The following is a 12,957-nucleotide window of genomic DNA, read 5'->3' as shown; positions in this document are numbered from 1 at the left end:
TCGAAAAAAAAAAAAAGGAAAAAAATTGTAACATGTATGGGCACCATTAAAAGGATGCAAAATGAGTGACCATTGCTTCGCCCAATAAGTGAAGGAACTCAACCAAGGCAATAAAAACTGCAGGGTGATTCATATTTGATGCACCCTTCCCAGAGGAAATCTCTTTGGGAAGGTCAGTCACATGACCCAGAGATCTGTGCATAAAGTATAAAGCTGCCAGCAGAGTGCCATACCCAGAGGCGTATCTACAGGGGTGCAGGCATGGCATGTGCCATGTGTGCCACTTACCGGGGTGCAGCTACGTAGCATCCCTGGTGTTCTCCATACAGATTCTAATTATTATCTGGGGGACATTCTGTTGCCTGGTTACATCTTTTGAGGAGACAAGCTGCCTGTTATTTGGGAGATATGTATAGGCTGGCCTATTACAATTCTACATTCTTACAATCCATGCTTCACCTCAACTTGGACACAAACAATTCAACCAAAACGAAATATTTGGAAAGTGCACCCCCTTCCCCCAGGGGCGGATTTCAGCAATTGCCATAGGCGCTGTTTTCCCTAGATACGCCTCTGGCCATACCTGCCCTTATCTACACCCTTATCTGATGCTGGGATAAATTACAGAGACCCAGTATATGCGTCCACTAATATATTGTAAAAGATCCTGAAATCTGACCATACATAGCGTGGTTGAAACTGCAGCTCTGCGCAGCCTCTCTGCTAACGCCCTCCTCACCCCCATCAATTGTATTTATTTGTAATGGTGCTGCTGGTTGTCCCGGTTGTACAATGTGTTGAACTACTCACCACTATTGTCTGTTTTGTACTATGTACAGCACTATAGAAAATGTTGGTGATAAATAAATAATAAAATAGTAATAAGTATTGGTGTGTTTGCCTATTACAAGCCAGAGTAATGTCTAGATCAGGCCTGGGCAAAGTTTAAGCTTGGCCGCCGGCTGCAGACCGTGGGGCGCATTCCTTTATTTTAATCTTCCTCACGCACTCTCCCTGCAGAGTTGCAAGTGGGCGATATGAAGAGGGTTACCTTGCCTAATCACCGCTTCCAGCGTCAGGTCTCCATGGCAACAACGGCGCCACATGACATGCCGTCAGGACATGCCAGTGTGTTAAATGCTGGTACATCCTGGTGGCGTGTCACGTGATGTTGCTGTTGCCATGGAGACCCGACACTGGAAGCGGCGAGTAGGTGAGTTAACCCTCTTCTTATCACTAAAGTGACCGCAGCATATCTGTGCTACCTGTACCCAAACTTGCCTTAGGGCAGGGTAGCCGAAGCAGGTAAAAAGGGTGCAAGTGGCAAGGGGTTAAAAAGGGCACTGCTTAGAGCACAATGTTATCAGGGGCTTTTGCGATTACCACAGTATAATGAGGGTGCACAATATTTTTTGTAGATGCTTGGAAATCTCCAGTGATGCCTTAGGGCTCATTCACACTATGTGAGCTGCAGTGAGTTTTGACGAGTGCACATAGTGTGTGTTTTACATGGTATCTTGAGAGTCCATAGACTTACATTCTATCAGTCACACTACAACAGTGAGTTGCTATGCAGTGCATTTCAACTCGTCGGGAGTGATTAAAACTCATAGAAATGCACAGAAACAACTCACAAACCCATTCACATGTTTTTTTTATTAATGCATTTTAATGCATTTCAACTAACTAACAAGTGTGAATGAGGCCTTAGTAAATCAGACTCTATGGGCCATATGCAATTCTCTTTTTCACCTGAGTTTTCTCCTACAAGATAATTTTTATCTTTGATTTTAAATAACTTTCAACTAAAAAAGTACCAAAAAGTTGGGAAACAAGTACTATCAAAATTATTTTGAGCATTTTCTTGCTTTCTGGTGGCTTAAAAGGCATTTTATTGACAAGTTTAAAAATATCACCTAGGAGAAAACTCAGGTGAAAAGTGAATTGCATATTGCCCCATATGTTCAAGTGCAATTTCAGCAGATTTTTAACCTAGTTTCACACATTAGAGCCCTTCAGGTAATAATTTTCTAGATAATATCTGTACTCCCCTGTCCAAGGTTTCTATTACCTAGCAACTTACAGTATATGTGCTAAGTAGACACGTCTCTCCGAAGGATATCTTTAAATTCCCATAAATTCTGTAATCAACCAATTGTGCTTACCTGCGTAGCAATATCAATGCTTTGACCAAAATGTACCACTACTTTTCTATCCTGTTTATGTAATGTAATGCCCTATGTTAAGGGCTTTTTGAACTGCGATTTTGCAATCATTTATATATTTCAATAAAAACTTTTGAAACTAAATTCCCATAATTGATTTGGGATCCCCATCAGACTTGATTCAGCACTTGTGTCTCTGGTTCAGATAGTGCTCTTTTATATCTTTATAGTGAAACAACCAAGACAGCTCCATTCCATATGCAGCCACAGCAAGGTAATCAAAGCAAGCACAGCCTCCCAGTGGGGCAATGCAATCAATCATTTCTACAGTGACTCACTTCATTCAGCTGAGGGCTTATTAAAAGATAATCAATTAATTTGATATAAACCTAGTACCTGAGGGGAAAAAGGACAAGCTACATTGCCAATATAAAGACAATCAATTTCAACATGCATAAACTAAGGCTCAGCAGGAAAACTCACATGCGTTATTGTATTTTGTACATGAAAATGTTTTTAACATCTTGATTGATCCATAAGAAGGTGTCATTTCTCAGTGTTGCCAGTCTTTCCTGAGCACGGGCTTCAGAGACTTCTAAAGTATTGAATGTCCAATCTTACCAAATATATGTAATATGAGTGACTACTAAAGTATCCATTCAGAGCATATTGACTTTGTTTACTCTTGTACAACAGAGATTTGGGAAGATTGTACAATCAGGATTGTATCATTAGGGGGCACCTAGCCTACCACATTGTCCCAAAGATCACACACACATTTGCAAGTTACACACCTAAGGGGTGGGGGACATGAGGGAATCTACAGCCAGTGTTTTGGCAATGCATCTTTTGCAACCAATTTACTAACTAGTAAAAGATGAGATAGAAATCCCGAAAATAAATATACATATACAGTATGGTCTCCTGCCCAATCTTGTGTTCCCCACAAGTTCTATTGTGTTTCAGCTTTATCAATTGGTCCTTCACACAAGCTTATATGGATGATTGATTGATTGATACCGTATACCACAATCTACAATTGCTGAACAACTGATTCCATTTCCACCAATGGACAATCTAATCATTTTGGTCAAGTTGTTTGTTGATCTTGAGAAAATAAAGAGGAATTACTGGCTTGGACAGTGGTCATAGATCACAGCTGCATTTGTAGGCTTATTCGGCAATACCCAGTCTCACCAGCTTGTGGAGCTGCAGGTGGAATTTAAAATCAAGAGTTCTTTGTTCTAACAGAGACATTGGAATACTGCATTATGTACGCAATAAGGTTTGATGAGCACTAATTCACAATAGTTGGTGATTACTTGTCTGTGTTGAGAGTCTGGTAGAGCTGGCTCAGAGTACTCAGTACATCTCCTTCCTTTGGTCTGTCCCTCAGCAGTTGTACTAGGTGGAGCCAATGTTCACAGTACGCTATTTGCGATCCAGTGGCAGGACAGACTTCACTGTAGAAATGGGATAGTTCTTCTATGATAATGAGCTGACCTGCAGAACAGATGCACCATGCAAAAACAGGTAACAACAGTTCACTATCATAAGGAAAAAAAGAAGCAAAAATAACATGGTACAAACATGATACAATAAAATCATAGTGGTTACTCAAAATATGAAATTTAGAACATTTTCAGTAGAATCTGATAGCAAACATGCTGTAAGCATAACAAATCTTCCTTCCATAACTGAGTCTATTAACAGAGTAGAAAAGGTGATTGCATCTTCCTGGAAACAGCAAAACTTCAAGTATTTACATGGTATAATAAGAGGGGAATGTTTTTGGCTTCCACTCTGCTCTGTCCCTAACTCCCCTGCTTATCTATTTTTTTTTATTTTTTACATGGAAACCACGAGAACTAAAGCTTTGTACATATACCCAAAATGAGAGTTCTTCATCATTACTTCAAAATGAGTTTCCACTGCAAGTTGCATCAGGATACTTCCTGCTCAATCTTCCCTACTCCATAGACTGCAACTAGCCTTCCTGTGCACTGGTCTGGAATAATCTATCACCCGAAGATATCACAAAACATCACTTAAGGTGACATTTTTCTTCAGTATGTTTCTTAAAATTATACAACAGCTCCTTCTCACTACTGGATGCCTCTAGCAAAATGACTCATGTACGTCTGCTTTACGCTGTATGCCAAACACAGTTGGTATAAAGTCTGGAGCTGAGGCAAAAAATGTATGCAGTGATGTAAGGCAAAGACGTCACATATAGCTATTTTAGGTACAGGCAGAGACCTGCAATATTGTAACCCAAAAACAAAAATTCCTGATTGTTACAGGTGACCATTTCCAAGCAAACTGACTATCTGCCAACTGGCATGCTCTAGATAAAGAGAGGTGATAAGCTGTGGTGGGGCATAGTTTTCCAGCATTTCTAATTGCTAACAGTCTAATCTCACAAATCATCTCCCTGACTGATTACTTAGATATCATCTTCCTACAGCTAGCTGTAATCACTGTGGATGCCCTTCAAAGTAAAGAACGTATCCAAACTTTTTTTTAAATGCAAGATTAGAACTTGCCAGAACTACTTCCCATGGTATGTTATTCCACAAATTAAATTCTTAATGTGAAGCACCTCTTTGTACACAGGCAGTAAAACTCCTTTCTTCCATGTGATAAAAGCTAATTTGCCAAGCTTTTACTGCTCCTGGATGTATTTATACATGTAATCAGGTCACCTCTCTGACATTGTTTTTTCAAAGCTAAATAACCTTTCTTGGGAAGTGAGATCTTTCATGCATTTGATTCATTTAGTTGCCCATCTTTGTACCTGTTCTAAAATGACAGTGTCCTTTTTAGAGCGTGGTACCCAAAGCTGTATCCCATACTCCAAATGTTGTCTCACAAGTGATTTAAACAGGAGTGGTATACCAGCATCTAGTAATTTTTATGTAGTGTCTTGTGCACCCCAGAATGTTATTTAACTGCTGCTGCTTGGCATTGCATATGGTTGCTTAACTTGTTATCAACCAGTATCCTTCACCAAGTCTGATGTTCTTATCTTCATGCCATTTACAGTGGAACCTTGATTTGCAAGCATAATTTGTTCCGGAAACATGCTTGTAATCCAAAGCACTCTTATATCAAAGCAAATTTTCCCCCAAAAAATTAATGGAAACCCAGGTGATTTGTTCCACATTTGCAATCCAAAACAGTTATAGTAAAATAGTATAAAATAAAAATGTAAACAAGTGTAACCCTGTGTGTGTGTCATTGCAACAGACACACACACCAAGGGTTACAGATGCATTTACTTTTTGTGGAAAGTGCTGCTGTAAAGGGAGCCTGCAGGTGCTGCCAGGGGGAACCCATGAGCAGGGAAGAAGAGAGAGAAGCTGGGCATGTGCAGGGAGGAAGTAACAGTTGAGTTTTACAGTTGAAGGCTAGTGAGGGGGAGGAGCCAAGTAGCCGTGGAGACTGAGCTGATGATGCAGCAAGAAATAAATTGTGTCACTAAATTGTGCAGCAAGAAATAAATACTATACACTACTGCAGCAAGAGATAAGCATGATTTGTGAGCAAATAGAGACACAAGAAGAGACCAGCCATTGGTGAGACAGTCTGAGCAAGGCAGAGCCACAGACAAGTGACCACTTACTGCAAACTAATCTAAGGAAGAGAAAGAGAGCTGCAGACATTACAGGAGAGGAGAGAGACCACTCACAACTACAGGCCAGTAAAGAGCAGCAATACTGGAGAGATAAGCCAGAAGAGAAACAGTAAGCAATAAGAATGAAAAACAAGGACATTAAAATGTACCTGTAACAGAGAGAGATAACAGAAAACAGCAGAGACATTACAGTGACACGGGGACAACAGGACAGCAATGCATACAAGAGTGACACAGAGCAACAAGTGACAGGATTACAGAAAAGGAGTGAAGACTGCAGTGCAGTGTCTGAAGAGATGGTGTGACAACAGCTGGCAGACAAAATACAGAGGAGACAGCAGTGCTTCTTATACATTAAGTGATCATTCACAATTATCAATTCAACATAGTTGTCTCATCCTGGATGTTGCTAGGTAACCACCAGACATTTCTCTACTTTCCCTTTTGTCCTATGCAAGAATTCAGGTCCACTTTAAAAAGACAGCAGTGAAGAAGTGGCAAATAGCGGAGTGCTGTGTATGGAAAATTCTGGCAAGTAAATGCTAATAAACTGAATTACTTATATGGTTCCTGAACTAGCCCTGATCCTAACAGGCTGAAGATAAGAAATTTATGAATGTTTTGTCACTAAACTCTTTTTTTATCCATATCATTTAATACAAATATTTCTTAAAAAGAACTTGATTGGTGTCTGGAGGATTTCTTTACAGTTAAAGCATTTCAGAGGTGTTACACAAGACTTTCGCTATAACTAACAGACTGCCATCTGTTGGCTCACCGCAACTTTTGTTTAGTGTGGCTTTTAAAAGGTACTTATACAGTGGCGGTTACTTTTAAGGATCTCATGGAAATGTGCAATTAAGTACGCCAATGGGAGAACTACTATCGGCTCAGTTGTGATGACGTGACGCCTGTATACTTTTTTTTTGCTAGTATAGCAAGACATTGCATGTATATCAAGTCAAAATTTCACAAAAATGTTTGCTTGTATTGCAAAGCGCTCTAAAGCTGAGTTACCCTCAATCCAAGGTTTTAATGTATTTTATATGGTACTAGCACTTCCCAGGCGCATGGCCTTAAATGTATCAACATTAAATGTAATCTGCTATATAACTGCTCATATAGTCATGCTGTCCAGATCTTGTTGTAACTATTCGGCTATTGATAATTTTGCATGATTTTGTATCGTCTGCAAAATTGCACTGTATTACATCCACTAGGTCATTCAGAAATTGAGAATGATTGGACCTAAAACTAACCCTTGTGGTACCCCTCTGATAACAGTTTCCCCGGTTTGAGTATGATCTGTTTACCACCACTGTTTGCCTTTTGACCTAAGATGGAAGTGTATACAAGCCCTAATACATTCTTGCATGCTGCATACTTACAGTATGTCTCTACTGATTAGTCAATGTTATACACCAGTACTTTATCAGTCTTTGCAGTGAATCTACAGGAATTAGATTATTTTTCAATCTGTAAGAATATAATCTCATCAGCCAGCTGTCATATCATGCCTGTATTTTAACAATGACTGTTCAGCAAAATTCTGTCTTGTGGTATAAGGGCTCTGTAGAAAATAATAACTTGGTATTTATTGCAGGTACAGCTATACCTGTACCACATGGGTAAAAGTAGCCATCAAGTTGGAATATAAGATGAGGCCCTTTAGTGATGTCAGGGGGTTTGCTTGAGGCCCTCTGTATATGAACAAGTTGATTTCCACTAGTATAGACTTTTTTAAATACACCATTACTTTTCCTTTAACTATATATGTTGGTATGTAGAAGTTTTGAAGCTGTTTAATCAGACAGCTGAGATTACTAAAATTGGCATGATGTTGCTATTCATCAATGATCACAGCCCTAGCATTATACTTACTGTAAACCTTTTCCTGCTACAATCTTTATTTAAACCTATTGCACTAAAGTACATACTTGTGCATGCAAGTCATTTAATCAGAGACGACACACCCAGCTTCTGAAAACATTGCTGGAATATAAACAGGTTACTTACTTTTCACATTGTTGGATTTCATGGCAAAAAGCAATGCCAGCTCATAACACAGTCTGCCATCTTCCAGCCTATGTTGTTCAATAAGAATTTTTCCAAACCAAAGGAGCACCTGTGCCAGTTCTCTCTCTGCCTGACCACTCCCCTGAACATCCATAAAAAGCTGAATTGACTTCTGAAAATATCTCTCTGCCATAATGAATGCTTGGCACAACACAGCAAGCCTCCCGAAGTTTGCTAGGGCTATGGCCTGGTTCCGTCGGTTACCAGTTTCAGTGGCCATTTTAAGGGCTCGAGAATATCCTCTAGTTGACTCAGATATCTGTCTGTCCATCTTTTGTGCATATGCAAGCAGATTATGTACAACACCACACTGAGTAGTGCTGTCTGTTTCCTGCATTGAGTCTAGTAGAGGCATCAAAATATGACATGCTTGTGTATACTGGCCATCCAAAATATACAACCAACCCAAATAGAGAGAAGATTCAAATGCCTCTTCTTCACTCGTCCATCTACCCAGTTCCACTACCCTTTTGGTGTAACCAATGGCAACTGACAGAAAATTGTGTTGTACATAGAGTTTGGATAAAATAAGACAAAGCGTCCTTTGAGCTTTAACATCTCCACTTTCATAGGATGAGGACAAAGCGTGTTTCAGATATGGAGCTGCCTGGGTTGGAATATTATTCCGTTTTAGAGGGTAACCCAAGATTTTGGATATATTCTGCATGATGACACCTACCCTCCATAAAGGAGAGGGCAACATTTTCATGCCAACCGATTTATACAGTCTGGCTGATGCCAAAGCAACATGAGGAAGATACTTTTTGTCATATAAGTAGCTTAAAATAGGCATTACACTTGTATTGGAGTTTAAAGTTTGAGAACAAGAGGTGATGAGAAGAAACTGAAGACGTTCTAAAAAAGGGAGAGCTTCATCATGTCTTCCAAGCAAATGGAGCAGGCGAAATATGAGGAAGCAAACACGGGATTCTAAGGAGGCATTATTAACAATGACGGCTTTCCTGAAAACATATTTTAGCACCTCCAGCTCAATCTCAGAGCAAAAATTATGCTGGGGTAAGCAGGTTATAAGACTGGCAGCCTTTTCCAGCAAATGCTCTTGCTTAGTTCTCAAGTTTTGCTTCAAGTAGATAGCTGATAAATTCCCATACAGGGCAGCCAAAAGGTGCAAGTCATGAAATCCCTGGTTAATGGCACTTAAGGCTTCTTCAAGATAAACCCTTGCTTGGGAAAGTTTCATCCGCTTGGCACAAATCCGTCCCAAAAGAAAACAACAGCGCACGTGAGCCCAAGACATATTATTCCTCTTGGCCCAGTTTCGAGATGTTTCCAAATACATGACCAAGTCTTCTTCTTCTGAAAAGCCATAAAATGTAGAGCTGAGAAAAGACATGGACAGGTCATACAGGGGCAAAAAATGAGAGTCGTAGCCCTCCTTATTGAGAAATGTCAAAACTGGATCAAACACTTCACAGTCTTCTATGTCACTTGCATTTAAGTCAACAAAAAATTTGGGGTCATCAAGGTCCTCTAATCCTGGAACATGGAAGCTCTCTACGCCATATTTCCATTCTGAATCCGGGGTTGACTTTTCTGAGATGCTGCACTTGGATGAATCAGTTACAACCTCACTTTCCAACCAACTGTCAAGCAGCTGTAGTTCACTGAAGTCCTCCTTTTTCTCTAAAAATGGAAATCAAATAATTAAACGGATCAAGCAATTCAAAATCGTTGAATTAACCTGTATAAAACAATAGCAAAGGCTGTTACCCAACTGCAAACCATTTTAAAAACAGGTTCAGGTAAGTACTATAAAAAAAAGGTTATTTTATTGACTGAAACTTGCACTTATTCCAAGCTAAACTTTGGTCACAGGCATAATGATAAAATGTTATGTTGAATTAGCAGAATCCTTGGCAAGTTTAAATGAAATTTTGAAGCGGAAATTTCATTTCTGAGGTTGACCCCAGGGAAATTTGTGTAGAGACATATGTTTTTCTAACACATGTTGATCCGATATATGACTTTATGGTTGCCTGTCTGTTGAACTGGAGAGAGCAAAAGGGAATATATTTTCGTAAATAGCAGCATTAGGTTGGTCAATTGCAATAGGATTCCCACTAGCAGTGGAATTTCACTTTAAAAAAGGGAATTAAAATGTTGTCATTTTGTTACTTACATTACACTTTATTCTAATCTGGGATGTGTAAGGACAGATAACCTGCATGATTCAGAAAGAAGCCTTTATTACTGGCACCTGTCATGCCAGGCTCTGTTTTAATGATGCAGGATTGGGGTCTCAGGTTTCATTACTTACCTAATCAGCCAAAATTAATTAAGTCAGGAGAGCGCTCCACCCCCCTGCGGCTGTGGTGTTTTTTTTTTTTTTTTAAGTTATGCCAATGCTCTGGCTACCACATCTCCATTGCCTTAAGTTTAGCAGTCACAGTCTAATTGGTGGCTTCCATACTGGGGGCGGGCCCCAACAACGCAGGCAGAGGTTTCCTAGGAGCTTTGGAAGACTTTAGAAACATGGCCACAACTGCATTGCCAAGGAGGGGGCAGAGCATCACCTATGTAACAAATTACAGCCAATCAGGTAAGTCATTAACTCTGAGACACCCCCTCCCCCCCATCCTGCATCACTAATACACAGCCTGACATGACAGGCTCTGGAAGTACTCTTTAAGTTTTAAAACAAGACTGAGGGCTAAAGCCTGACTGCACTGCACTTTCAAAGGCCATGTGGACAGCGGCAGTTAACATATATTTTGCAGTAGGTTTACCATAATATATCTATTTCTGTTCTACCTGTGCCCAGGGTTAGTTCTATTTCTGCCAGTGTTGTGTTAAAGAACTGCTAAATCCAGTATATTAATATGAATTCATCTTTTTTAGTTCATGTTAACTTACCCAGGGAAGATTTTAAGTACATTTCAACAGGGTCCAAGCCATCTGCAAAACAAATAAGATTCCACTTGTTTCATAATAATATGCAACCAGCATAGAAGCGCTGTCTAGCTAGCAGGGCCAGTTCTAGACTTTCTGCTGCCTGATATATATATATATATATATATATATATATATATATATATATATATATATATATATATATATATATATGCTCACCATCATATATACCCCAATATAAACCCAATCACCCACAAGAAACCACCACAGCCAGTCAGGAGGGAAGCTTCAGCACGTGACCAAACAGATGGGTGTGCTGGCACCAGACCGGCCAATCACAGCCGCCCGCTGCTTCTTTTGTTACCTGGTGCCGATGGTCTTGTGGGAGGGACCACAGCACCTTGATTGGGCCAATCACTGCACTCAATCAGTGGCAGTGACCTATCAGATGTCAGGTTGCAGCAAGTGCCACCAGTCAAATGAAAATGGGGATGCCTGGATGAGAGGGGGTAGTGAATGAATATGGGGATGCGTGAATGAGAGGGGGTAGTGAATGAATATGGGGATGCGTGGATGAGAGGGGGTAGTGAATGAATATGGGGATGCGTGGATGAGAGGGGGTAGTGAATGAATATGGGGATGCATGGATGAGAGGGAGTAGTGTGTACCAGGAAGGCGTGCGCCAAGTGCTCCAAACGCCGCCCCCTAGATTCTGCTGCCTCCCTTAATGGTAGGTCCACCCTGCTAGCTAGTACACTACAATAAGGGGAAAAGAAGATCACACTTATGAATTAAGCTTGCAAAACGGCTTGCTTGTACTGGTGTTATAGTACTTCATGTATCAGAATCGACCTAAACACTATCTGTTTATCATTTTCAGAGCAAGAAGCCAGCCTGGTAATTAACCTAGCATTGATTTTACCTGTTCTGTACTGTAGTACTTTTTGACACCATTCTATTGTTCTGGCCTTATTTACAATTCAGCCAAAGTCTTAATTACTTATGAGAAAAAATAAAAACTCTAGTTTTTATTTTTATTAGTATGATATTAAACATTATATACATGCGCTTCTCCTAAAAATGACTTTTTTTAAATATCCCAGAGTTTATTTTATATTTAAATCTAGTGTTTAAGTTTTTACTGATTCATCGTCTCTGCTCAATGACACCTTTATTGAAGTATGCCAGAGCTCATATCTATGAACTATTGACTCTTTTTTGTATCTTTCCTGCTCTCAGAAGTCATTTACTGACAGGAAAGTGATTTATAACTGTAATTTCTTATCAGTAAAAGTTTTGCTATTGTCTGACCCGGACAAAAACTGTTACTTGCATACCTGATTTTTAACTTTTCAGGCATAGAAAAAGAAGGAACACGGCATAGTTATTAGTGTGCAAGGCACTGTACAGACACATGTCTATCTCACCATGTCACATGTCACTTCGGTTGTCCTTTAATATCATGCAAACATGCTTAATCTGCTAAGAGTAGATCCTCCACCCAGCAAGTACAAGCCTACTTTCAAGGGAAACAGAACAAGGAGTTTTAAGAAAATGTCAGAGGACTTCCTTTAAGGCAAACCTGAAGTGGAAATAAACTGATGAGATAAACAATTGTGTTTATGATTCTACTTCTAAATAGATTTTTTTCTGCAATCCCACAGTCTTTTGTGTTTAAAAGTTAAAAATATAAGATTCAAGTTCTTTTTTATCGTCTCAGGTGAATGGTTGATTACAGTTTCAGATATTTCACAGCCCCATCCTGAATTATTGATCTTTATCTTATCTCTGCACTCAGAAGTGTTTTTTGTCATGCAAGAGTTTTATAGCCAGAAATTAGTTATAAGCCAGCCCAGCATGCTTTGAAAATTCAAATCTATGGTTTCAACCTGCGCTAAATGTCTATTTATTTGAACAAAAAATGAAATGTGTTAGCTTGAAAATATAACAATCTAAAAATGTCTGTAATTTTCCTTTAAAGAGAATCTGTATTGTTAAAATCGCACAAAAGTAAACATACCAGTGCGTTAGGGGACATCTCCTATTCCCCTCTGTCACAATTTCGCCGCTCCCCGCCGCATTAAAAGTGGTTAAAAACAGTTTTAAAAAGTTTGTTTATAAACAAACAAAATGGCCACCAAAACAGGAAGTAGGTTGATATACAGTATGTCCACACATAGAAAATACATCCATACACAAGCAGGCTGT

The 12,957-nt window shown here is 39.5% G+C and overlaps 1 protein-coding gene across 3 annotated transcripts in view; it reads right to left on the bottom strand.

Moving 5' to 3' along the window:
• Positions 1-12,957, bottom strand: part of SH3TC2 (SH3 domain and tetratricopeptide repeats 2) — a 169,399-nt gene that overhangs the window by 28,287 nt on the left and 128,155 nt on the right. For all 3 annotated transcript variants that reach the window (XM_068277136.1, XM_068277137.1, XM_068277138.1), the window contains 3 exons: positions 10,753-10,794; positions 7,819-9,522; positions 3,488-3,668 (listed from right to left, as the gene is read on the bottom strand). In XM_068277136.1, the coding sequence (XP_068133237.1) occupies positions 3,488-3,668; positions 7,819-9,522; positions 10,753-10,794 (1,927 nt within the window). The remainder of the gene's footprint in view (positions 1-3,487; positions 3,669-7,818; positions 9,523-10,752; positions 10,795-12,957) is intronic.

The sequence above is a fragment of the Hyperolius riggenbachi genome, chromosome 3 (genome assembly GCF_040937935.1).
Source record: "Hyperolius riggenbachi isolate aHypRig1 chromosome 3, aHypRig1.pri, whole genome shotgun sequence".
NCBI classification, from domain to species: Eukaryota; Metazoa; Chordata; class Amphibia; order Anura; family Hyperoliidae; genus Hyperolius; species Hyperolius riggenbachi.
The sequence above is the reverse complement of the archived record's forward strand: the minus strand, read 5'-3'. Positions and strand labels throughout refer to the sequence as shown.